The 25,495-nt window shown below is 54.1% G+C and overlaps 1 protein-coding gene across 2 annotated transcripts; it reads left to right on the forward strand.

The window, feature by feature from the left end:
* The first annotated feature begins 534 nt into the window (after nucleotides 1-534).
* On the forward strand, nucleotides 535-16,806 carry RGS14 (regulator of G protein signaling 14). 2 transcript variants are annotated; one of them, XM_060197236.1, is made up of 15 exons: nucleotides 535-733; nucleotides 10,809-10,830; nucleotides 11,014-11,192; nucleotides 11,607-11,699; nucleotides 11,782-11,925; nucleotides 12,593-12,736; nucleotides 12,844-12,952; nucleotides 13,198-13,304; nucleotides 13,694-13,897; nucleotides 15,474-15,550; nucleotides 15,758-15,902; nucleotides 15,977-16,058; nucleotides 16,152-16,198; nucleotides 16,283-16,397; nucleotides 16,493-16,806. In XM_060197236.1, exons 1-15 carry the CDS (start codon nucleotides 689-691, stop codon nucleotides 16,660-16,662), a joined length of 1,683 nt encoding a protein of 560 aa, XP_060053219.1. In that variant the 5' UTR covers nucleotides 535-688; the 3' UTR covers nucleotides 16,663-16,806. The 2 variants fall into 2 exon arrangements, with proteins under 2 accessions (XP_060053219.1, XP_016044163.1); XM_016188677.2 differs by having other exon boundaries at nucleotides 536-733; nucleotides 15,776-15,902.
* The last annotated feature ends 8,689 nt before the right edge of the window (nucleotides 16,807-25,495 follow it).

The following is a 25,495-nucleotide window of genomic DNA, read 5'->3' on the forward strand; positions in this document are numbered from 1 at the left end:
AGGGATGCCATCCTGAAGGAGGGAGGGTGCTTATCTGAGTGGGTGGACTCTCAGGTGCCATTGGGCACAGGTGCACCTGCCCTTGTCCATGTCCGAGCCATCTTGGTGCACACAGACCTGTTGCCTGTCTCTGTGCAATGTGCCCAAGGGTCCCCTCCAGAAAGAAAACTGTGCTCAGAATGCTCAGCCCTGCTGGCCTGTGTGTGAGAGAGGTGCTTAGGTGGCATTGGAAACAAGAGGCAGTGGGTCTGGGGGTGCACAGGCCTGGCATACAGGGGTGTGAAGAGTGTGACAGTGTGCCTGGAGTAGCCCTGAACACCCCTGGATTACCCCCTCACCAGGCACACAGCTCCTCCGACACCCTCTGGAGTCTGTGCGTGGGGTGTTGCCAAGGGTGCGCTGGCAGAGTGTGCTGGTGAACAAGCGTGTGCGTGTGTGTGTGTGCCTGTGTGTGTGTGTGTGTGTGTGTCAAGGAAGAGGCGTTTGTTCCCTGAGCCCTTGCTTCTCTCTGTGGTTCGGTTTCTATAGAGATGCTTCCTGTGGCAGAGAAAAGAGGTAGTGAGCTGGGGTTTCAGGATGTGAGGGCCTGCAGCAGCTAGCGGGCCCTCTCCTCCCGTCTCCGCTCCGTGCCAGCTCTGGTCCCCATGGTGGACTCACCCCGTGGTGGTCACCCCTGAACAGAGGAGGCATGCCAGGGAAGCCCAAGCACCTGGGTGTCCCCAACGGGCGCATGGTGAGTGTGGGCTGCTGGCCAGACTGGGGAGGGCCAGGACACACCCAGGGTGGAGCTGGGCGAGAAGTGCCTGCGAGCTGACATGGGGCAGGCAGGCGGCGAAGTTGTGGACAGGCAGCAGCAGGTGGTGGGGACCTTCTGGGTGGCCCTGCTGGGGAGCTGGGGTCACCCTGGAGTGACCGCAGAGCTGAGGTCAGAGCACAGATGGCTCTAGTTTCCTAACCTGTGACCGGGCATCATCCAGGGCTCCCCACATCTTGGGCACTCCCCTACCCCACTTAGTGTCCATGCTTCTCTCCTCATCCTGTGACCCTGACTGCCCGAGGTCAGAGTGGGGGCAGCCTCTACAGAGCCCCGCCCTCCAGTTGGACCTGTTCCTAGACTTCCTGCCAGAGGGGTGTGTGTGTGCGGTGGTGTGGAGGGGGGACACAGGCTGGTACTGCTCCTATTTCTGGATTACCAAGCGGGGAACAGGGCACCGGGATGTCCGGTGCTATTGCCCTGCCCCTCATCCCTCTTCCTGCCCTGTGGGCCCAGCTCCTGGACTCATTCTGCAGGTGGGTCAGATTCCTCTCTCTGTCCTCTAGCCCATGTGGTGGGTCTCAGTCCACCCTCACAAGCCCAGGGTATCCAGGGGTGTCTTGTCCTCCCAGCCCACCCCAGCGGAGTGCAGTGGCTTCAGAGTTCCCCCAGCTTCCCGGTCTCAGCTCTGTTGTCCCTTGCTAGGGGTTCTCTCTGTCACTGAGTTTCCTTTTCTGTCAAACGAAGAGACTGGATTCTCAAAGGCTTATTGAGATGCTTGCTGAAATGAAGTGAGGAGTTTGAATTCCCTGGTCCATTGTGGAACCCTCCCAGGATGTCAGCCCAAAGACCTTGTCATTCTTGGCCCCTCTCCTGCCCCCACTCCTAGCCCAGACTCCCAATTCCCAAAACCTGTCTCCTCTCCTATCAGCCCCCTAGAGTCTGTGCAGCCCCAGGCTAGCTGGATGGGAGAGAAGTGGACCCCTCCTGCCAGCCTGCCCCTCTCCACAACCACTACCTCATGCTCACTTTGACCATTCAAGAACTGCAGGCTGCCCCTCCCACCCAGAGGCTGTGCCTTGATGGGTGCCCAGGGTGTCCGGGTCAAGGGGTCAAGGAGGAGGCCCACCCCAGCGGGGAGCCCGGTGGAGGGCTGCTAACAGTGGCCAGAGCTGCATGGAGGAGGGGGTGCAGGGAGGAGGGCTCTCCCCTTCATGGCACCTTACAGCTCTGTGCCTCAAAGTCATTCAGGGTGCGGAGGGTGCTCCCACTCCACCAGTTCACCCATGGGGCAGCTTGCTGTTGAGGGGGTGTGCATGACACTTTTGGATAGGTCTGTGACACCTTCCATGAGTCCCCCTATTCTCCCTCCCCCAGGCTGAGAGGTTCACCTCTGAACTTGGCTGGGCTGATTCAACCCCAGGGCCCCTCCTCCTCTCCTCCAAACTGCCTGGCTTATCCCTCCACCACATCCCTCAGCACCCCCACCTCCAGCTGCTGTCATTCAGTCATCCTGTCATTCCTGCCCAGGCAGCTTCATGTCAGCCTGTCAGGCAGCTGCAATGAAACTTGTCACTTGGTAAGGACTCCCAGCCCCCCCAATGGGGCTCACCAGCCCAGGGCTACCTGGCCTGTCCCCCAGGAGCCCTGCTTCCCCCATAACCGGATGAAGTGAGAGGAAGGGATGAGCTTGCTTGCCCCTTGAGGTCAGACCTTGCCAGAGGGCAGAGTTCATGAACAGCATCCCTCCTGTGCCCCCAGCACCCTGGCACTTCCTCCCTCCCCTGAGGGAGCTTAGCAGAAGGGCTCAGGCTGCACTCAAGCACATGTGGGCTCTTTATTATTATTGTTATTATTATTATTTTGCCTCCAGGGTTATCACTGGGGCTCAGTGCCTGCACTATGAATCCAGGGCTCTTGGAGGCCATTTTTCCTATTTTTGTTGCTCTTGTGGTTGTTATTGTTATAGCTGTTGTTGTTGCTGGATAGGACAGAGAGAAATGGAGAGAGGAGGGGAAGACAGAGAGGGGGAGAGAAAGATAGACACATGTAGACCTGCTTCACCGCTTGCGGAGTGACCCCTCTGCAGGTGGGGAGCTGGAGGCTCGAACCGGGATCCTTACACCATTCCTTGCACTTTGTGCCACCTGCGCTTAACCCGCTGTGCTACTGCCCAGCCCCATTTTTTTTTTTAATTTAAAAAAAGAAGAAGCTTTTCTTGGTCTCTTTATATTTTACTTTATTATCTATTTTCATTGAAAGATAGATAAAAATTGAAAGATAGATAAACTAGAGCGCTACTTCTCAGCTCTGGCTTCTGGTGGTGTTGGGGATTGAACTCTCAGAGACTCAGGCATGAGGTTTTTTTTTTCCTATTCTATCCTGTACTAGTCTATTCTAATGAAAGAGATACACAGTGAGAAAGACACAAAGAGAAAACAATACACAGTGAGACACCAGTGCACTGCTCAGCTCTGGCTGATAGTGGTGCTTGGGATTGAACAAACTCCCCTCCCCACCTTGGAGCCTCAGGCAAGAAAGTCCCAAGTCTGGCAAACCACCATGCTGTCTCCCCACCCTGGGCTCTTTATTCTTTGCTTTGCTTTTGAGGTTCATTTGTTTCATACGCAGAGCCAGAGAGGACCCCGGGACTTCAAGACGCCAGTCTTGGCTGGGCACCACAGGGATTTCCTTGGGCCTGGGCACCCTCAGACAGGCTCCGAGGATGGGGTGAGGGCCTGCCACCTGGCCAGAGCTCCAGAGGAACGGCCCCTCCCTTGAGCATCCCTGCCCCCCAGAGGCCCCTCCCAGGCAGCCTCCTATGGAGCCTGCGTGTCCGGGTGATGCAGCCCACCACACCCTTCCTCATTATTCTTCCCCTTTTCTCCCATCCCCACACCACTCCTCCTGCAGGTGGGCGGGGTGCAGCTCCACTTCCCGGGGCCTGGGATGCCCAGGTCAGACCCCTCCCTCCAACCTGGCACTCCACACCCCAGCCCCCCCCCCCCCACACACACACACAGGAGGTTAGAAGTGCCCAGCCCCATGCAAGCCAAGGAGAAACTGAGGCTCAGCAGAGCTCAGTGACTTTGCCCCCCTCCCCCCTCCTCCGAAAGCAGAAATGGGAAACAGACTGCACTGCTGCCCCCACCCCAAACTCCATCTCTGTTTCTAGGGCTGTCCCAGACAACTCTTAGGGGGGCATTAGGTAGGGGACGTGGGCTGCAGAAATGGGGCACTGAGGGCAAGAATCAGGCCTGGGGGCTTCAGGCCATTGGGGTGGGGGTTGATGAGGAGGGGCTAGGGCCACAGGAGCAGGGGGCAGGCTGAGCTAGGCGTGGGGGAGAACCAGAAGTTCACTGAGAGTGAGGTGCCGGTGAGGGGGAGTGCCTGGCGGAGGTTGGAGGGGCTCATTAGTCAGGCCCCTGCAGCTGTAACCCAGCAACTGCTCCTCCCCCTGGAGCAGCCCCACCTAAAGGCACGGACTGCATGAAGGTATAGAAAAGCCCCAGGAGGGGTGGGGGCTGGCCACTAGGCTCCCTCCCAGGCTCCTGACCTGTCCCAGTGGTGTGGGGAGTGGTGGGGGAGGGGCGGAGATAGAGAGGGAAAGAGACAAAGAGAGACACCTGCAGCTCTGCTTCACCACTTCTTATTTATTTATTTATTCCCTTTTGTTGCCCTTGTTGTTTTATTGTTGTTGTAGTTATTCTTGTTGTTATTGATGTCGTTGTTGTTGGATAGGACAGAGAGAAATGGAAAGAGGAGGGGAAGACAGAGAGGGGGAGAGAAAGACAGACACCTGCAGACCTGCTTCACTGCCTGTGAAGCGACTCTCCTACAGGTGGGGAGCCGGAGGCTTGAACCGAGATCCTTACACCGTTCCTTGCACTTTGTGCCACCTGCGCTTAACCCGCTGCGCTACTGCCCAGCTCCTATTGTTTTTTTTTAATTTTTAAAAAAGAAGCTTTTCTTTGTCTCTTTCTATTTTACTTTATTATCTATTTTCATTGAAAGATAGATAAATAGCCTAGAGCACTACTTCTCAGCTCTAGCTTCTGGTGGTGTTGGGGACTGAACTCTCAGAGACTCAGGCATGAGAGTGGGGAGCCGGAGGCTCAAACCGGGATCCTTACACCGTTCCTTGGGCTTTATGCCATATGCGCTTAACCCGCTGCACTACCGCCCGACTCCCACTTCACCACTTCTAACGCCTCCCCCTGCAGGTTGAGCACTTAACCAGGTAGGCCACTGCCTGGTCCCTAAGAACTGGGACTTTCTATTGCATCCTTGAGAGGAGAAGTCCTCAGATGGACAAGTGCAAAGGTGGGATGCCCAGAAGCAGGGCTACAACCCACCCTCCATACTCTGCACCTCTTTGCTTCCTCCCCAGCAATGCCTCGCCTCAACTCCAGGTGGGAGCTGGGATCTGGGAGGGGCCCAAGGTTATCAAACTAGGAAAGGGCAGGAATGGGACTTGAACCTAGATCTCTTTTCTCCAGGGCAGATGGGGCTCCCCCTGTCTAAGTGCTGATGCCCCTTGCCCCTGTGGGTCTGAGCTCTTGGTTCAAGGAACTGGTTTAGTCAATGCAACCCTGTTAAGGGAGGACCATCATTTGCCTCGTGTTTATAGAGGAACCAGGAGATGGCTTACCCGGTGGAGTGTACACTTTGCCAAGGACAGGGACCTGGGGTGGACCTGGCCACCACATGGGAGCACTGCACAGGGGAAGAATCACACATGGTGTGAGAATTCCAGGCGTGAAGCCCCAGTGAAAGTTCAGGAGCAGCAGCAGCAGCAGAGAGAGAGAGAGAGAGAGAGAGAGCCAGGTGGTGGCGCACCTGGTTGAGTGCACAGGTTACAATGCGCAAGGACCCCTGCTTGAGCCCCCAGTCCCCACCTGCAGTGGGGAAGCTTTGCGAGTGGTGAAGCAGGGCTGCGGGGGTCTCTGACTCTCTTCCTCTCTGTCTCTCCCTCTCCTCTTGATTTCTGACAGTCTCTATCCAATAAATAAATAAAGATAATAATAAAAAATGAAAAAGGGGGCTGGGTGATGACATACCTGGTTGAGCACACATATCAAAATGCTCAAGGACCCAGGTTGAAGCCCCTGGTCTCCACTTGCAGGGGGAAAGCTTTACAAATGGGGAAGCAGGGCTGCAGATGTCTCTCTGTCTCTCTCCCTCTCTATCTGCCCCTGCCCTCTCGATTTCTGGCTGTCTCTAGCCAATAAATAAAGATAATATTTTTTAATTAAGAGAGAGAGAGAGAGAGAAGATAAAAGGAAAATAGGAAACAAAATGGCACAGAGAGGGTGAGTACCAGCAGCCCTGGTTCACCACTCATGAGGTTTCCCCCTGCAGGTGGGGACCAGGGACTTGAACCTAGGCCCTTGCGCACTGTAGTGTATGTACTTAACCAGGTGTACCACTGCCTGGCCCCTACTTATTTATTCATTATTGCCATCTGGGTTGTAGCTGGGACTTGGTGCCTGTACAACAAATCCATTGTTCCTTGAGACCATTTTTTCCTTCCCCTGCCCCCCTTTTTTCCCTTTCTATTTTATTGGATACAACAGAGAAATTGAGAGAAGAGGGGAAGATAGAGAAGGAAAGAGACCTGCCACCCTGCTTAACCACTCCAGACTGACTTGCTGGAAGTGAAGTGTCCCCCCTGCAGGTGAGGAGCAGGGGCTTGAACCTGAGTTCTTGCTCTTGGTACTACGTGCACTTAACTACTTAATGTGCATCAACACCTGGCCCCCAACACATTTTAACTTTTAAAAACAAAAAAGGTTTTCTTTTCTTCTATTTGTGGTGTCTGGGGACATAGCTCAATTCTTTTTTTTTAATATTTATAATATTTATTTATTTTTCCTTTTGTTGCCCTTGTTTTTTATTGTTGTTGTAGTTATCATTGTTGTTGTTATTGATGTCGTTGTTAGGACAGAGTGAAATGGAGAGAGGAGGGGAAGACAGAGAGGGGGAGAGAAAGATAGACACCTGCAGACCTGCTTCACCACCTGTGAAGTGACTCCCCTGCAGGTGGGGAGCTGGGGGCTCAAACTGGGATCCTTAATCGGGTCCTTGTACTTCGCGACACATGTGCTTAACCCGCTGTGCTACCGCCTGACTCCCGATTTAGCTCAATTCTATGATATCCCATCTGGTAGAGCAGTGGGCTGGCACACCTGAGGCTCCTAGTTCGATCCCTATCACTGCATGTACCAGAGTGGTACTCTGGCTTTTTCCCTCTCTTCTTCTCTGTCTCTTGTGAATCTCTCTCTTAATAAAATAAATCTCTCTTTCTTTCTTTCTTTCTTTCTTTCTTTCTTTCTTTCTTTCTTTTTATTTTGAGAGAGTGAGAGAGGTAGACTACCCAGCATATGTGGTGATGTGGTATCTGGGATCAAACTTGGGACTTCATGCAGTTTTATATCCTTATCCTCTCTCCTCAGCTCCTACATTTTAACTATATATATGGTTATATAGAAACAGAGAAATTGAGAGGGAAGGGGATATAGAGAGGTAGAGAGACACCGACAGCCCTGCTTCACCACTCATGAGGCTTCCCCCCACAGATGGGAACCAGGGGCTTGAACCTGGGTCCTTGTGCACTGTAATGTGTGTGCTTAACCAGGTGTGCCACCCCCTGGCCCCACATTTTAACTTCTTAAAATATATATTTTTATCTTTATTTATTGGATAGAGATAGCCAGAAATCAAGAGGGAAGGGGGTGGCAGAGAAGGAGAGAGACAGAGAAACACCTGCAGCACTGCTTAACTACTCACAAAGCTTTCCCCCTGCAGGTGGGGACCAGGGGCTCGAACCCGGGTCCTTGCATATTATAATACATGTACTCAACCAGGTGCACCACCACCTGGCCCCACATTTTAACTTCTAACAACTACTACTTCTCCATTTCCTCCTCTTCCTCCTCTTCCTTCCTCTCTCTTCTTCCTCCTCTTCTTCCACCAGGATTATTGCTGGGGCTCAGTACCTGCATTGCCAGGAGCCAGCCCCAGCAAAAGTAATTAAGGGCCTCTGAAGGAAAGGGGGAGTCAGCGAGATGAATCAAGTAAGAGACACATCAGCTGCTTCAGGTGCAGGAGAGAGGTGTCTCTGTCTCTGTCTGCAGAGGTTAATCATTTAAACACTTTTTGCCTGGATATAGTCGACATTATGTAAGATTATTTTCATTAACATCAAGGATACAGATGACATCATGTATAAGTGTTTTCATTAACATCAGGAATAACCTTAAACAACATTATTATTACTAAAGGTATGTTTTCCTTAGAAAGTTCCCTAGATCTGGCGCATCCTGATCTCCCCTTGAACGTTTCATGGGTCTGGGGTAGCCTAAATCTTCCCTTGAAAATTTCCTTGGTCAGGAGTAGTCTAAATTTCCCCTTGAAAGTTCCCTTGAAATGACCATCTGTGTTTTGACCATCTCCCTGTTCTGACCTTCTGTATGAATAAACATTTTTCTCTGGAGCTAAATCTAATAGCTTTTCTTCTTAACCCATTCTTGGATGGGTCTAATTAGATTATAGTAAACTGTCCACCTAAAGAATATTTATGCTGTAAAGTAAGCACACACCCTGGGGGCTCTCTTCTGGTCAAGCTTTGCATATATGAAAGTTCACCGACTTTTAGCTAATGAAAGTTTACTTACTTCTACCCATATATCCTAACATTAACTATTTAACTACACAACCTAATACTCATCACAAATGTCTGTAAGTGGAAGCAGGGGGTTTGTGGGTGAGGGTAGGCAATAGAGCCTCTTTATATATTTAGATGGAAACCACAGTCTGCCACTCATGCTACAAGCCACCCATAGTTCTGGCTTTTGGTCTGAGTCCAGCTGATTGAGAAGCTGTAGTGGTCATAAGCAGCTTCTTTTCTGAAAGCCTTTAAATGGATACAGCAGCTTCTGCTCTTAGGCCATTTTTAGTCTTGTCACACTCACTGCCATTAATTGTTTGTTGTCAGTATGTACTTCCCCTGGGGATCCCTTTCTATTGTTCCCAGGTAACATTTGTGTATTTGCAATATAGCCAATAAGTCCTCAATTTATCAATGTAATTAAGAATCAAATAGCTTTGGTTAGTCAAGAACTTCCTGCTCTGCAGTAGGTTCCAGTCTATTCGGACTTTGTCTGGCAACAGACGTGACGTCATCTCCACCATTACACAAAAAGGATGAATAGTTTCAGTGCAGTCTTGGCTTGCTCGGACTTTGTCTGACAGCAGCAGTGAAGTCGCCTCCACCACCGCATGATGAAGCTATTGCTCCGCATAGCTATGTCCACCCCTCCCCTTTTCCCCCCTTTGGTTTGTTTTTGATAAGAGAAGGGGAAAATGAAAGGGGAGAGTGAGAGAAACAGAGAGACACCTACAGCACTAGCTTATGACTTGTGAAGCTTCCCCATGCAGGTAGGGACTGGGGGCTTGAACCCAGGTCCTTGCACACGGTAATGTGTGCCCTCTATCCAGTACACCACCACCCTTTAAACACAAAAAGGAAACAGGATTCTGATGATTAAGTTAATGCTCTGTAGGCCAGGCTGTGATCTGGACACCAAAGGTGGGGTGAGGACAGATTCCAGTCCGGAGGGCAGGACAGGTTCTGGGTTGGAGGTGTCTCCATCGGGACATGAAGGAGCAGGTGGCATATAGTCCTGTGACAGGGCCTTGTGAAAAAGTAGGTGGGAGGGAGGAATAGGGGTCCCTGGCCCTGGTGCTGGGGGAGTAGCCTGCTGCTGGGCGGCAGCATTGGTGGAGACTTCCACGTGGGAATGGCCAGTGTGAGAGATATCTGAGTGCAGACTAGCGATCACTGTGTGCTGGGAGCCAGGAAGAGGTAGAAGGGAGGGATGGCCGCGGGAAGATCCAGGCAACCTCCCCAAGTGGGCAGGAGCAGATGAGGAAGACACCCAGGGCTGCCGGGAGGGCCTGAAGACCGAGGGAAACTACTGGAGAGTCATTCGGAAAGGAGCTCGTACCTGCTGCTTAGTGGCTGGGATTCCCAAGGAGGCTGGGGGTGGGGGTAGAGGGAAGCATATAGCTGCCTTGACTGCTTGTTTGTGGCTGCTAGGAATGGGGTGTTCCAGCATCGAGAGTACAGGATTTGTTTGCATGAGGCTCTGGGTTCCACCTCCAGCACCGGTGTGATGAGGTATACTGGTCTCTCATGAAATAAATCAATACTGTAAAGATTATTTATGAGAGAGAGAGAGAGAGAGAGAACCAGAACATTAGTCTGGCACATATAGGCCCTAACTGTGGCTCTGACCATCCCAAGGCCTCTATACTATACAGCAGCGTTCCTCACTTCCCAGGGTGGTTGGGGGCCTGTGGGAGCACCCCTCCACACCCCAGAGAAGACAGTTGCATTAACGAGATCATTGGCTCCAGGGCTACCCCTTCTTCCTCACAAATAATGGGGGGGGGAGAAAAGAAAGAAAAAGGAGTGGTCTGGGAGATGGCTCACTAGATAAAGCACTGAACTTTCAAGCATGAGGTCCTGAGTTCAAGCCCAGCTTCAGCAGCACATGTACCAGGGTGATATCTGATTCTTTCTCTCTCTCCTCCTATCTTTCTCATAAATAAACAAAATATGAAAGAAAGAAAGAGAGAAAGAAAAAGGAGTTATTGATAGAGCCCTAGCCATGTTTCCAGATTCTGGAAGTACAGCAACTTGACTTGAGCCTCACAACAGCCCCCAGAAGAGAGTTATCATTCTCACTGTCCCCTGTTTACAGGTGGAGACTTGCTCAGAGCCACACAATTAGAAAGTGACAGGGACAGGTTCAAGTAGGCTCTGGGGGAGGAGGGAGCCTGAGTGACCTGAAAGCATGTACTCAGAGCTTGGCATGTGATGAGTGGGGGTGGAAGGGCAGAGGCCCAGGCAGCCTGCACAAAGCCCAGCTGGCAGTGACCGAGCCAGGAAGGCTGGTCCTGGCTCTCCAGGGCCCTCCGGCTGGGCCTGGCACAGGCCTTTGAGATACCCCCACTCCTGCTCTGACTTTCACCCTCGGGTCTCTTGTAGGTCCTGGCTGTCTCAGATGGAGGTGAGTGACTTGGCAAGGAGGGGAGTCTGCCTGATGGGAGTGGTGGGGGTGACAGGGTGGGGACACCCCCACCACTGGCTGCCTTTCCAGAGAAGACACCTGCAGAGAGGACAGCTTCCAGAGCCCAGGGTGGGGGCTTGGGGAAGGCCCCTGTGCTCACTCCCACTTGTCTGTCCCCTGCAGAGCTGAGCAGCACCACTGCCTCCCAGGGCCAGAGCGAGGGCCGAGGCAGCTCCCTCAGCATCCACAGCCTCCCCAGTGGCCCCAGCAGCCCCTTCCCCGCCGAGGAGCAGCCTGTGGCCAGCTGGGCCCTGTCCTTTGAGAGGCTGCTGCAGGACCCACTGGGCTTGGCCTACTTCACTGTAAGTGCCCCACCCTGGGGCAGGGCAGGGAGGGGTGGCGGGCAGAGGGGAATGGGCCTTGGGGGCAAGAGAGGGACTCCTCTGTAGTTGCCCTGGCCAGCCCTTCTTGGGCTCCTCTTGCTCTTCTCTGGCTGGGGGCTGTCCTCTCCATTCTCTCTGTGCCTGGTTTCTCCCACATCAGGGCTGGCCTCTCAGACCTGTCTCTTCCCGTGCCTCTTAGCTCCCTCTCAGCCCTGTTTCTCCCCATCTTTCAGCCCTGTCTCTTAGCACTGTCTCTCCCCCAGTCTCTTAACCCTATCTCTTAGTCCAGTCTCTCCCCCAGTTTCTCAGCCCTGTCTCATATCCCTGTCTCTTCCCCAATCTCTGACCACGCCCCCGAGCGCAGGTCTCTGTGTATCTGTCTGCTCCGCACAGGAATTCCTGAAGAAAGAGTTCAGTGCTGAGAACGTGACCTTCTGGCAGGCCTGCGAGCGCTTCCAACAGATCCCCGCCAGCGACACCCAGCAGGTGCAGGGAGGAGGGAGTAAGAGGCGGGGAGTGGCAGCGAGGCCTAGGCAGAGCCCTGACCTTTCTGGCCTTCCTGTCCCAGCTCGCTCAGGAGGCCCGCAGCATCTACCATGAGTTCCTGTCCAACCAGGCACTGAGCCCCGTGAACATCGACCGGCAGGCCTGGCTGGGCGAGGAGGTGCTGGCGGAGCCGCGACCAGACATGTTCCGGGCGCAGCAGCTGCAGGTAAGCGGCAGGGACCGGGCCTGAGCGGCAGGGGCGGGGCCTGAGCGGCAGGGGGCGGGGCCTAGTGGCTGGGGTCGGGGTCTGAGCCGCTGGGGAGGAGGTTGGTGAGAGAGTAAATTTGAGTGCGGGGGTCCAGACTCTATGCAGAGGCCGGGAGCGGGTGAGAGGGAGCTTCTACGGTGATGAAGGGGCTGGGAAATGGGGGGGGGGGGTTTCCATGAAGAGGGGCGGGGCCAACTCTGATAAAGGGCGGGGCCTAGTGGGAGAGGGGTGTGGAGTGGTGGAGTGGTGGAGGGGTAGGGTCAGGTAGGGTGGGTGGGGCCTGGCAGTGCAAGAGAGGGGCAGGGTCAAGAGTGGGTTCCCCGCAGTTCTGAGATGGGGCGTGGCCTAGTGGGGAGAGGGGCGTGGACTGGAGGCGAGATGGATGGGGTAGGGCGGGGCCTGACTCCGAGTTGGGTGGGTGGAGTGTAGCGGTGTGGGAGAGGGGCGGGGCCAGGAGGATGGGTGGGGCCTTACTGGAGGTGGTCCAGACTGGGCGGTGCCTGCCCGGGGATGACTGAAAGGACCGGGTCTAGCGGGGGAGGGAAGGGGTGACCCGATGGGGTGGGAGCGGGTGGAGGGTGGATGTCCTGGCCGGGATCCTCACCACCCCGCGCGGATCCCTCAGATTTTCAACCTGATGAAGTTCGACAGCTACGCGCGCTTCGTCAAGTCCCCGCTGTACCGCGAGTGTCTCCTGGCGGAGGCTGAGGGCCGCCCCCTGCGGGGACCCGGCTCCTCGCTCCTCGGGAGCCCAGAGACCACCAGAAAGGTGCAGGCAGATAGGGGGCTCAGACCTGCTGGGTGGAGTGGGGTGCCCACGACCTGCACGCGGCTAGGGCTTTCAGCCCGAGCCCAGCGCCTTCCCTGCACCCACAGAAGCCGAAGCTGAAACCCGGGAAGTCGCTGCCACTGGGCGTCGAGGAGGTGGGGCAGCTGCCGGCTGAGGGCCCCGGGGGCCGCCCGCTCCGCAAGTCCTTCCGCAGGGGTGAGGCGGGCCGGCCTTGGAGAGGAGGGGCTGGGCTACGGGCTGACTTGGAGACACTTTCTTCTTCCTGCCCCACCATAACCCCCCCACCAAAAAAATACAGGTCCCTAGCTAGACCCCAGGAGTTTGGGGAGCTCCCTCACTGTTGCCTCTCCTGGGGGATCCAGGGCACATTAGATCCCCGCAGAGGGGTCCAGCGGGTGGGTGGGCGGTGGGCTCTCTTGCTCAGGGCTTCTCCCTTCTAGAACTGGCTGTGGGGGCCACCAACCTGCGCCGGGAGTCACAGGGGTCCCTCAACTCCTCTGCCAGTCTGGACCTCGGATTCCTGGCCTTCGTTGGTAGTAAATCTGAGGTGAGTTTATAGCAGCTGGGGGTGGGGGTGGGGCAGTGCCAGCTTCCTCTGGTGATGCCCACCTCCATTCCTGCCATCCTCACTTCCAGCTCCAGGCTTGCTCCCCAGAGCCAAGCCTGCCTGCCTGCCTGCCTGCCTGCCAGCCATCATTCCTTCTTTCCTTCCTTCTTGCCTTCCCCACCTGGGCCCCATGCATGGCGGGTGTGTATGTGCATGTGTGTGCGTGTACGTGTGCTCAGGGCAGTCCCACTTCCTTGGCATATCTGAAGGAGTTCACCTCACTTGCCCACAGGCATGCCCTCGGTTGTAAGCACGCAGCCTGAGCTGCCCTGTCTGTTTATCTGTCCATGTGTCCACCTTTCATATGTACATGTGACCACCCCATCCAGAACCACCGGAAGAGCCTGGGCAGCTCTGAGGGTGAGAGTGAGAGCCGCTTGGGGAAGTACTGCTGCGTGTACCTGCCTGACGGCACAGCTTCCCTGGCCCTGGCCCGGCCCGGCCTTTCCATCCGTGCCATGCTGGCTGGCATCTGTGAGAAGCGGGGCCTCTCTTTGCCCGACATCAAAGTCTACCTGGTGGGCAACGAGCAGGTGTGAAGCTCCCCTGGGGCCCCAACTCCAATTCCTACTCCTTTCCTGGGCCCGACCCCACCCGTCTCCAGCCACTCAGACCCCACCCGTCACCACTACTAACTCCTATCCCCACAAACCCATGATTAACCCCCGTGCCAGCTCCGTGTCAGCTCAGCCACCAGCTCCCCACTTCCCGCAGACACCAGCTAAGATCACAAGAGACTCCTGTCCCATGGCTGGTTCCACCCACCAGCCTCAGTGACAGGGCTCCCCAGGTTGAGTGTCCTCACCTCTTGCTGGGTTTCCTGGCATTGCTCCAATTTCAGACTGCCCATCCCTGAAGTGTCCATGTGGGGGTGCTCTCCTCTCTTAGGTGGAAATGAACATTAAGCTTTAAAGGGGTGTCTGGGGAAAAACTCACTTCACACTGAACCACCCTGTGAGGACGTGGAAACGGAGAAGGCTGCTGGTAGGGTACTCCCTCCTCACAGGATTCCAGCCAGCCAGCCAGCAGCTAAGTCCTTAAGCTCTTGCTAGGTGGCTGGGCAGTGCATCTCCCCCCCCCCCCCCCCCTTGAGCTCTGGTCTCCAGCTTCACCACCTGGAGGAGAGCTGGAGCAGAACAAAGTCAAGGGCCTGCAGGTGAAGCAAGATGGGCAGGGTGAGAGGGACTCAGCCCACACTCTTAGGTCTCCACAGCATCCGCAGCCCAGATGGGCTCTCAGGGTGCTAAATATAACTTTGCCACCCACACTCCACTTGTCCCACACAGCCGCGCAGACCTCCCCCCCACCCAGGACTGCCATGGTACAGGCAGTGGGGCCTCTGGGGTTGGCAGGTGCTATGGCTTCTGTCTGTGCACCTACTGTGTGCCAGGCACTGCCAGCCAATTCACAGCCTCCTGGCCACCCAGGTGTCTTAGGAGAAGGACTCCCCCCCCCCCCCAGTTCTTCTTCTAGCGTTTGCCCTTCTTTCGTAGCCAGTCAACAGCGTCAGGTTGAGCCTGATGTCTGCTTGTTGCTGGCTTTGAAAGTGACTGGGATCCATGTGGATTCAGTCGGCTAGGAAGGATCGTCAGTTTCCCCAATAAATGGGTACTCACGGGATGCACCACGAGAAGGTCGATCCAATGCCCCCCCCCCCCCCCCCAGTGAGGAGGCAAGACAAGTCCTTAGGAGTCGGGACAGGGAGAACTAAACAGGTGTCCTAAGAGGGACAAGGTCTGGAAGTCTGGTTTGAGGCTGGTGGGGAGCGAGAGATGTGTCCAGCTGGTCCACTTAGGTGTAGTACATGAGGAACGAGGGGACAACTGCCGGACCCAGGATCCCCGCCTGCTAGATGCACAGCAGCCCCAATCGCAACCCCTGCACTTGTCACCTCCTTCTAAGACAGTCCCTTTCCCCAGCTGCCCCTCTCCTGGCCTTGTCAGTAGACTCTGAGCCCATCTGAGCTCTGACTCCTTCCGCACCCCAAAGCCTCTTTCTTCCCTCTGACCCTTAGGGACCCCAGTGGGGACCGTGGGAGGACGTGGCAGTGTCCCCCTGGAACTTGGGGGTGGGTGGGGGGTGGGACTCAGGCCCTCCTGATGTCCGCAGAAGGCCCTGGTGCTGGACCAGGATTGCACCGTGCTGGCGGACCAGGAAGTGCGGCTGGAGAACCGGATCACTTTCGAGTAAGTGCCCTGACCCTGTCCCTGCGAGCATCGCCCCCCCCACTCCCCCCTGTCCGGGGCGCAGCGGGGAACCCGCCTCTGTAGGCAGCTATCACCAAGCCCCGCCCCTCGGACGAAGCCCCGCCTCAGTTCTTGCGGGTTTGCGGGAGTCCCAGTTGTCGCCCCGGAATGCGGGGATGCGCTAGGCGGACGGCCAGCTCTCCGCAGCGCCCCGCTCCCGTGCAGGCTGGAGTCTCCCGCACTGGAGCGCGTGGTGCGGATCTCGGCCAAGCCCAGCAAGCGCCTGCAGGAGGCGCTGCAGCCCGTCCTGGCCAAGCACGGCCTGAGCCCGCAGCAGGTGGCGCTGCGCAAGGTGAGCCGCGGGTGGGGCCGGGCCAGGCCGGGCGGGGCGGGGCGGAGGCGCGGGCTGCTGACCTGTCCCCGCAGCCCGGCGAGGAGCAGCCGCTGGACCTGGAGAAGCTCGTGAGCTCCGTCGCCGCCCAGAGGCTGGTTCTGGACACTCTCCCAGGTAGGGGACCGACCGCCACCCCACCACCCCCACTCCCGCCTGACCCCTGAGGTACAGGCAGGAGGCAGACAGGTAGTGGCGCTCTCTGCGCAGGTGTGAAGACCCCCGAAGCCGGTGACAAATCCCCCTGCAACAGCCAGGTGAGTGAGAGGCCTGGCTTACGCTGTACCCCCACCCCCCCTGCGCCCCCTCCCTGTTGTGACTCTGACCCCGCCATCTCTCAGGGCGGCCACCCCAGGACCCAGAACAAGGCCACCCTCACTCCCCCTGGGCCCCACCACTCGCTGTCTGAGAAGCCCAGTGGTGCCCCTTCAAAGCGCCAGACCTGCGATATTGAAGGTACACGGTGGCCACAGAAGGCAAGGAGGGGGCATGCCTGGACCCAGCAGATCTTCAGGGGGGAAAGGGGACCCCCTGACTTTGTGTCCCCCCAGGCCTGGTGGAGCTGCTGAACCGGGTGCAGAGCAGCGGGGCACACGACCAGAGGGGCCTTCTGCGCAAAGAGGACCTGGTGCTCCCCGAATTCCTGCAGCTGCCGGCCCAGGGCCCAAGCTCCCAGGAGGCGCCCGCACAGACTGAATCGGCCACAAACTCGGCCCTCTGATGGCCACCACGTGGCACCGGCGGGCCGAGCATGCCCGGGGCCCGCCATGCATGCCTGTGTGTGCCAGGAGTATCCCCGGCCCCTCCTGTTTCAGGCAGGCCCACCGGCAGAGCTGGGAGTGGGGAGGGGCCCATATCCCACAGCTGCCCCCACCTGGTCTCACCCATCCCTGTGGCCAGGTCACTCCCTAGGTGGGGGGATCTGGCCCCTTGTGCAGGCATGCCCACTGGAGGGGTGGCGTTGGCAGTGCCAGCCTCCCCTCTGTGCCAGGCCTCCACAGGGGGCAAGAGGAGGGGCTGGCCCCTCCTGGGGTGCAGGCAGCTGGCCCCCCTCTTCTGTACATAAGGGTTTTGAAGTTGGCTTGGGGCAGCTGGGCTTGTCCTGGATGTATGATATTGTTATTATAATAATAATTATTATTCTGCCATGAGGTGTGTTGCTGTTGTCTGAGCCTATCCTGTGCCAAGAAATGGTACTGCCTGTCACCAGGGACAGTGCCAGGAAGCTCTTGGAGACTGATGGGAACTGTGCTCTCTTTCCTGCTGTCAGAACCCCTCTCCTTGCTACACAGGGCAGGGTGCATGAGAGACAGGAGGTTTAGAGAACCGTGGGGTGTGGGGGAAAGGGACGGGGAGGCGTCTGCCCAATATCATCCTGCTCCTTGGTCTCTGCTCTGGCTCATCTGCTCACCATTCTCCACTGCTTTTCATTACCAAGGAGGGAGGGAAGGACGGAGGGAGGGAGGGAGGGAGAGAGAGAGAGAGAGAGAGAGAGAGAAAGGGGTGGAGGAAGGGAGTCAGAGCATTACCCTGGAGCATGTGGTGCCAGGATGGGACTCGGACCCCAGTGTGCGGGCCCTACACCAACCTCCTGGGGGCTGGCCTCTGCTTCTTGGGGACCCAGTGTGTCTCTTCACACTGGAGAGTGAAGGACTCTGTCCTCCACTCCCAACTCTCTTTGTGCTTGATGCCCCTCCCCCATCATGTAACTGGATTCTTTGACCTTGAACTTCTTGGCCATTGAATGGCCTCCTAGGCACATTTTAAAAACTATTTATTAATATAAACCAGCAGAAGAGAGAGAGAGAGAGAACCAGAGCATCACTCTGGCATATGAGATGCCAGGGATCAAACTCTGGATCTCATGCTTAAGAGTCCAATATTTCAGGGAGGGCTATGGAGCAGCAGCAGCTGTGTTTCTGTCCTCTCTTCTCCTGGGTCAACTAGCAATACCAAAGGAGACCGCCTAGGATGGCAACAAGGCAGGACTAGAACGACTTAAAAAAAAAAAAAGAGTACAATATTTCATCCACTGCACCACCTCCCAGGCCACTTAGACCCAATTAAAGACAAAAATTTATAACTTAGAGAGTGGGAGAGGAGGGAGGGAGGGAGAGGAAAGAGAGAGAGAGAAGAGAAAGAGACCTGCAGTACAGTTTTGCCATTTGTGAAGTGAACCTGGACCCTAGCGCATTGTGACATGTGCTCAAACAGGTTCGTCACCATTTGCCCTACCCTGAATAGGGTGGGGTGTGGGTGGTACCAAGTGGGTGCTGTGTGGGCCCAGGGGCACAATGCCCTCAGCTGTGGGCGGTGGGGCAGGAGAGCCCAGCAGGCACCCAGCTGGAAGTGCTGAGGCAGCAGGGGCCTGTGCTCCTTGGGGCAGGACCTCATCCCAGTGAGGAGCACAAAGTGTACCCCATGGTCAGGTGACCCCAACATCTGTGTGTCCAGGGGCTGGAGTTCAGCTTCCACAGGGCTGGCCCAGAGCAGCACTGAGCTAGACGCAGCCCAGGCAGGGCACAGCCATGGGGCATGACATTCAAGTCCGAAGTGGGCCTAGGGGTACAAGGAAAGCTGGGCATGTGAACAAGTGTCCCCTGTGACTCCTGAGGGTCTGCAGGAGGGACTCACTGTGACCACCCTGCTCCTGTCTCCTGTCCTGGTAGCACAGAGGCCGGGAGGCAAGGACTCACCCCACACCCACCCCAGGGCAGTTCTGGAGCCAGAGGCCAGGCTGATGTCCCCCCTGGCTAAAATGGTTGGGCTGGGTAATTCCATTATCTTCCTGAGCCTGTCCTGAGTGGCTGAAGGGCCCCAAATCCAGAATGTGGAATTGGGAACTAGGAGTCCAAGTCTGGAATGCAAGGCCCAGAGCCTGATATCCCAAAGTTCAAGTCTAGAACTGGAACTGGAGCTCAGAATCTGGGAATCTTCAACCAGACCTCAGAGCTTCAGGCTGGCCACCAAGAAGCCAAAGACTGGCATTACTACAGTACACAGCTGCATGCTGAGGCCTGCTCCCCAAGGCCAGTGGAGGTTGGGGTGGGGGGAGGCTGAGGACTGAGCCTCAGGGAGAGCCAACTGCTCTGAACAGCCTCAAGCAACCTCAGCTCTTTCAGCCCCAGACTTTGGCCTCGTCAGTCATGAGTGACCACTGCCTGCACTGGCAGGATTAATGATCACACTGGGCACAGGCCCCCCGACAGGTGCCAGTATTCTCTGGTCAGCCCCCGCCTTGGACGCATAGGACCTTTTGTAGCTCGGGGTCCCCCTCTGGGAAACAGGGTGCAGAGGGAACAACACAGGCAGCTCAGATTAAAATTCACTGTGCAGGGGTTTTGCTTCACAAGTGGTGAAGCAGGTCTGCAGGTGTCTAGCTTTCTCTCCCCCTCTGTCTTCCCTTCCTTTCTGGATTTCTCTCTGTCATATCCAACAACAAAAGTGCAACAAGAGCAACAAAAATGGAAAGAATGGCTGACAGGAGCAGTGGATTCGTAGTGCAAGCACCAAGCCCCAGCAATAACCCTGGAGGCAAAAAAAACAAATTATTGGGCCAGGGCAGTGGCACATCTGGTAGAGCGCATATGTTACAGGGTCCAATGACCTGGGTTCAAACCCCAGGTCCCTACCTGCGGGGGCTGGGGGAGATTTCACAAGTGGTGAAGCGGTACTGCAGGTGTCTCTCTTTCTCCTTATCTATCTCCTCCTCCCCTCTCACTTTTTTATTTGTCCTATCTACTTTTTTAATCCTTTTTAATATTTATTTATTTTCCCTTTTGTTGCCCTTTTTTATTGTTGTTGTAGTTGTTGTTGTTGTTATTGATGGCGTCATTGTTAGATAGGACAGAGAGAAATGGAGAGAGGAGGGGAAGACAGAGAGGAGGAGAGAAAGATAGACACCTGCAGACCTGCTTCACTGCCTGTGAAGCGACTCCCCTGCAGGTGGGGAGCCGGGGCTCGAACCGGGATCCTTACGCTGGTCCTTGCACTTTACTCCACGTGCGTTTAACCTGCTGCGCTACTGCCCAACTCCTCCTATTTTTTTAAAGATTATTTATTTATTTGTTTGTTTATTTATTTATTTATTAATGAGAAAGATAGGAGGAGTGAGAGAAAGAACCAGATATCACTCTGGTACATGTGCTGCTGGGGACTGAACTTGGGACCTCAGGCTTGAGAATCCAGTGTTTTATCCTTTGCCCCACCTCCCAGGCCACTCTTTGTCCTATCAAATAAATAAATAATTAATTAAAAGAAATGAAACCAAATCTCTCCAAGCAAGGGCAGAGTAGTGGGGTCTAGTGCTCTCCAGGGAAGTGACAGGTGGCGTATATCACCCAGTCCACTGGTGAGAACAGCCCACCTTGAACAGAAACATCCACATGTGTGTAATCCATGTGCATCCGTGTACATTGTGTGCACCCATGTGCAGTCATGCTGTCCGGGGAGCTGGGACAGACCGTTCACACCACTCCTAATTTACACTCTGCCGACTCACCTGGGCCACACGTGTTCTGATTAAGCACATGTGTTGGTGAGATGGGGCAAAGGCTTTCAAACAGCGATGCTGCAGAACCCTTTCATGGGATCCTGTTGGTGATTAGCTTCTCCCCTACGTAACACACTTCAGGAGCTGATGTTCTGGAAGGTTAGTCCTCCTCTTGATCCTGCTCAGACTTTGTTTTGGGTGGAGACAAAAAGCCTCACACAGGGACCCCATAGGACCTTGCCCTCAACTTGAATCAACAATGGTGGAGAATGTTCCATCCTCTGAAGGGAGGCTGGGCAACATACTCTATGCTACACCTGAGGAAGATGGGTTGATACTGGGGCAGCATGGAATGTTCCTACTCATGACCACAGAATGTGAGCTCAGATCTAGAGGGATGCAGAGATCACACAGGCTCCTAAGCTAATTATGGGCCCCAGATTACATCAAATCGATGGGGTTTACAGTCAACAATATTTATACCCCTTTCCCATATTAGGGAGCTACTCTCTTCCCTGATCCAGCTTTCTGGTCCTTTTCCCAGCTATGATATCATCTCCCCAGACAATAATTAGGATCCATCCACCTGCACATCAGATTTTCAGGCTCAAGCAAAAACAAAACAAAACAAAAAGAAAGAAAACATTAGTATAGTTACAGACCCTTGAAATATAACTAAAATATGCCTACTAGCTATCTACAAAATGGAGGACCCTCCACACTTCATCTGCACTATTCCAGCCTTTAGGTCCATGATTGGTCAACAATTTGTTTGGCTTTGTATGTTAACTCTCTTTTCAGCCACCATGTTCCAGATGCCAGCAAGATGAGACCAGACTTCTCTGGAGAGACAACCCCACTAGTGTGTCCTGGAGCTCTGCTTCCCCAGAGCCCTTCCCCACTAGGGAAAGAGAGAGACAGTATGGGAGTATGGATCCACCTGTCACTGCCCATGTTCAGCAGGGAAGCAATTACAGAAGCCAGACCTTCAATCTTCTGCATCCCACAATGATCTTGGATCCATACTCCCAGAGGGTTAAAGAATAGGAAAGCTGGGAGTGGGGTGGTAGTGCAGCTGGTTAAGTGCACGTGGCACAAAGCGCAAGGACTGGCATAAGGATCCCGGTTCCAGTCCCCAGTTCCCCATCTGCAGGGGAGTCGCTTCACAAGCAGTGAAGCAGGTCTGTAGGTGTCTATCTTTCTCTCCCCCTCTCTGTTTTCCCCTCCTCTCTCCATTTCTCTCTGTCCTATCCAACACAACAACATCAATAACAACAAAAATAACAACAACAACAATAAAACAACAAGGGCAACAAAAGGGAATAAATAAATAAATATCTAAAAAAAAAAGAATAGGAAAGCTGTCAGGAGGGGATGGTACATGGAGGTCTGGTGGTGGGAATTGTGCAAAGCTGTACCCCTCTTATCCTCTCTTATGGTTTTGTCAATGTTTCCTTTTTATAAATATAATAATAATAATAATAAAGCCTCACACAGTAACCATGTGTGGCCAGGAGCATATGGGTCAGAGCCCAAACTTAAAGGACAGCTGGTCACACTGAGTCCCTCCAGTCCAGTCAGCCCCCCTTGACCACACACCCTCTCCATTCAGGGTAACCCCACTGTTCCCAGAATAATGGTTTCCACTGGTGTGATGGAACTCAGAATCTGTCAGCTGGTGGCCGTGCTGGGCCCTGCCATATCCTGGGTGGGTCACTCCATCTGCTCTTTTCCCGAATTACCTGTGCCTCGTGGTCCTAGCTGGCCAGAGTGTTTAGAAATGTGGGGGACCCTGGGTTCTGGGGTGCCTGCTGCCTGCTTCTCCCTGGCAGCCTTCCATGTGACTCGGCTTCCTCTCTGGCCCCTTTCCCCCTGCCTTCCTTTAAAGATAGGTGCTCCTCTGGACTCAGTGCTGGGCCCCATCTCTTCCTGCGGAGTGCCCCCCAAAAGGCAGGCTGTACTTCCAGGCCGGGGCTAGATGCCGCCAATCTTCATGCTGGCAGGGACAGCTTTTAAGGTGGTAGGGTGGGAATGACATGATGAGAACAGCATTTCAGAAAGCTTTCTGCTTTTAGGGAGAAAGGATTTGGGGAGCAAGGCAGGAGGGGAGACCACTGCTGTGCCTCAGGGAGGGGGGAGCACGGGGAGCCCTGTACCAGGACGAGGGAGGCGGGGTGGTGGCTGAGCCCAGGAGGTGGCAGAGCAGGGTGTACAGACGCTGCTGGGCTCCTGGCAGCTGCAAGGAGCCACATGCTGCTGGAGGCCGGGAGCAGGTGAGGAGCAGATCATGTGCTCAGCATCCCCAGCCACATGCAGGGGAGTCGCTTCACAGGTGGTGAAGCAGGTCTGCAGGTGTCTATCTTTCTCTCCCCCTCTGCCTTCCCCTCCTCTCTCCATTTCTCTCTGTCCTATCCAACAACCACGACATCAATAACAACAACAATAAAACAACAAGGGAATAAATAAATATTTTTAAAAAGATTTAAAAAAATAAAAAGAGAGAGAGGGAGAGAGACAGAGAGAAATCTGCAACACTGCTTTACCACTAATAAAGCTTTAACCCTGCAGGTGGGTACCAGGGGCTTGAACCCAGGTCATATGTGCTTAACCAGGTACACCACCACCTGCCCCCATCTTTTTTTTTTTTGCCTCCAGGGTTATCGCTAGGGCTCAGTGCTTGCACTATGAATCCACTGCTCCTGGATGCCATTTGTCCCATTTTTGTTGCTTTTGTTATTCTTATTGTTATTCTTGTTGGATAGGACAGAGAGAAATCCAGAAAGGAGAGAAAGAGAGAGGGGGAGAGAAAGGCACCTGCAGACCTGCTTCACTGCTTATGGAACGACCCCCCCCCCCCGCCGCAGGTGGAGAGACAAAGGTTTGAACTGGGATCCTTATGCCCCAGCTCCAACTTCTTTTTTTTTAATATTCTTTTTTTCTTTAAATGTTTATTTATTTTCCTTTTTGTTGCCCTTGTTGTTTTTTATTGTTATTGTAGTTATTACTGTTGTTGTTATTGATGTCATAATTGTTAGACTGGACAGAGAGAAATGGAGAGAGGAGGGGAAGACAGAGACGGGGAGAGAAAGACAGACACCTGCAGACTTGCTTCACTGCTTTGTGAAGTGACTCCCCTGCAGGTGGGGAGCCAGAGGCTCGAACTGGGATCCTTACAGTCCTTGCGCTTGGTACCACGTGCACTTAACCCTCTGTGCTACCGCCTGACTCCCCAGCTCCAACTTTAAAAAAAAAATTCTTTATTTTTATTTATTTATTTTCCCTTTTGCTGACCTTTTTTTCTTTTTCTATTGTTGTTATAGTTATTATTGTTGTTGTTATGGATGTCATCATTGTCAGATAGGACAGAGAGAAATGGAGAGAGGAGGGAGTTGGTCTGTAGCGCAGTGGGTTAAGTCATGTGGCCCAAAGCGCAAGGACCAGTGTAAGGATCCCAGTTTGAGCTCTCAGCTCCCCACCTTCTGGGGAGTCACATCACAGGTGGTGAAGCAAGTCTGCAGGTGTCTATCTTTCTCTCTCCCTCTCTGTCTTCCCCTCCTCTCTCCATTTCTCTCTGTCCTATCTAACAACGACAACAACAATAATAACTACAACAACAATAACAACAAGGGCAATAAAAGGGGAAATAAATAAATAAATAAAATAAAATAAAAAGAAATGGAGAGAGGAGGGGAAGACAGAGAGGGGGAGAGATAGACACCTGCAGACCTGCTTCACCACCTGTGAAGCGAACCCCCTGCAGGTGGGGAGCCGGGGGCTTGAACCAGGATCCTTAAGCCGGTCCTTGCACTTTGCGTCACGTGCACTTAACCTACTATGCTACTGCCTAACTCCGCAGCTCCAACTTCTAACACAAATAAATAAATATTTAATGAGAGAGGGAAAGAGAGAACCAGAGCATCACTCTGCCATGTGTGGTACTGGGTATCAAACTCCAGACCTCACATACATGCAGGGCCTGCACTTTACCACTGAGCCACCTTCCCAGTTCCTATGAGAAAGAGAGAGAGAAAGAGAGAGACCGACCACCAGAGCATCACTCCCCTGGCACAGCAAGGGCTCACACATGAATGTCTTAAGCAAACAGAGCAGAGAGGTGGAGGCCAGAAGGCCACTTGGTAGCATCATGCATTTGTAAGACCCTCAGTCACCCCCAGCACCATGTTAAACTGTCAAAGATTATGACTTTAGTAAAGAAGGGAAGTGCCCTAAATCATAAGGTGGACCCTGACTGTGACTGCTTCAGCCCAGGCCCAACTCACTGAGGCAGGAGAGAGGGGTTCTCCTGGGTGGGGGTTGCTTTGATCCAGACAGTCTCCCAGCCCATTCCTGTGGTGACAAGCTTAGGAGCCTGAAAATGGGGAGACTCCAGTATGACCCCTGGGAAGCGTGCAGAAACCCTAACCTCACTCTAATGACTCTTTCTGGGTTGTAGAGACACTGGGCTACGCAAAGCTGCACCCTACAAACTTATGCTTCACGACAGAATGTGAGCCAGCCATTATGAACGATGTGTGGGCCAAGCATAAAGACAGACTGGTGATAAAGCAGCCGCAGAAATGAGCAAGAGGTAACATTTCACGTGACCTAAGTAGGTCATGGGCCCAGGGATGGAGGACCCCAAGCAAAATTCCAAACACTTGCAGTAATGTCTGAGAAACAGAATCATTCCAGTTCCTCTCTTGTTTTGAATGGAGGTCTTTCTTTCTTTCTTTCTTTTTAGGCATATATATATTTTAATTTAAAGATCTTTAATATTTACTTTATTTATTCCCTTTTGTTGCCCTTGTTTTATTGTTGTAGTTATTGTTGTTATTATTATTGATGTCACCGTTGTTGGATAGGACAGAGAGAAATGCAGAGAGGCGGGGAAGACAGAGAGGGGGAGAGAAAGATAGACACCTGCAGACCTGCTTCACCACCTGGGAAGCTCCACTGCTGGTAGGGAGCCGGGGGCTCCAATTGGGATCCTTACGCCAGTCCTTGGGCTTTGGGCCACATGCGCTTAACCCGCTGCCCAACTCCCCTAAAATATTTTTATTAT

Source organism: Erinaceus europaeus, chromosome 9 (assembly GCF_950295315.1).
Source record: "Erinaceus europaeus chromosome 9, mEriEur2.1, whole genome shotgun sequence".
Lineage (NCBI taxonomy): Eukaryota > Metazoa > Chordata > Mammalia > Eulipotyphla > Erinaceidae > Erinaceus > Erinaceus europaeus.

Coding starts and splice junctions, on each gene's coding strand:
- RGS14 (XM_060197236.1), top strand. CDS start 689: ATGCCAGGGAAGCCCAAGCACCTGGGTGTCCCCAACGGGCGCATG. Junction 734..10,808: donor GTGTCCCCAACGGGCGCATG/GTGAGTGTGGGC, acceptor GGTCTCTTGTAG/GTCCTGGCTGTCTCAGATGG. Junction 10,831..11,013: donor CCTGGCTGTCTCAGATGGAG/GTGAGTGACTTG, acceptor TGTCCCCTGCAG/AGCTGAGCAGCACCACTGCC.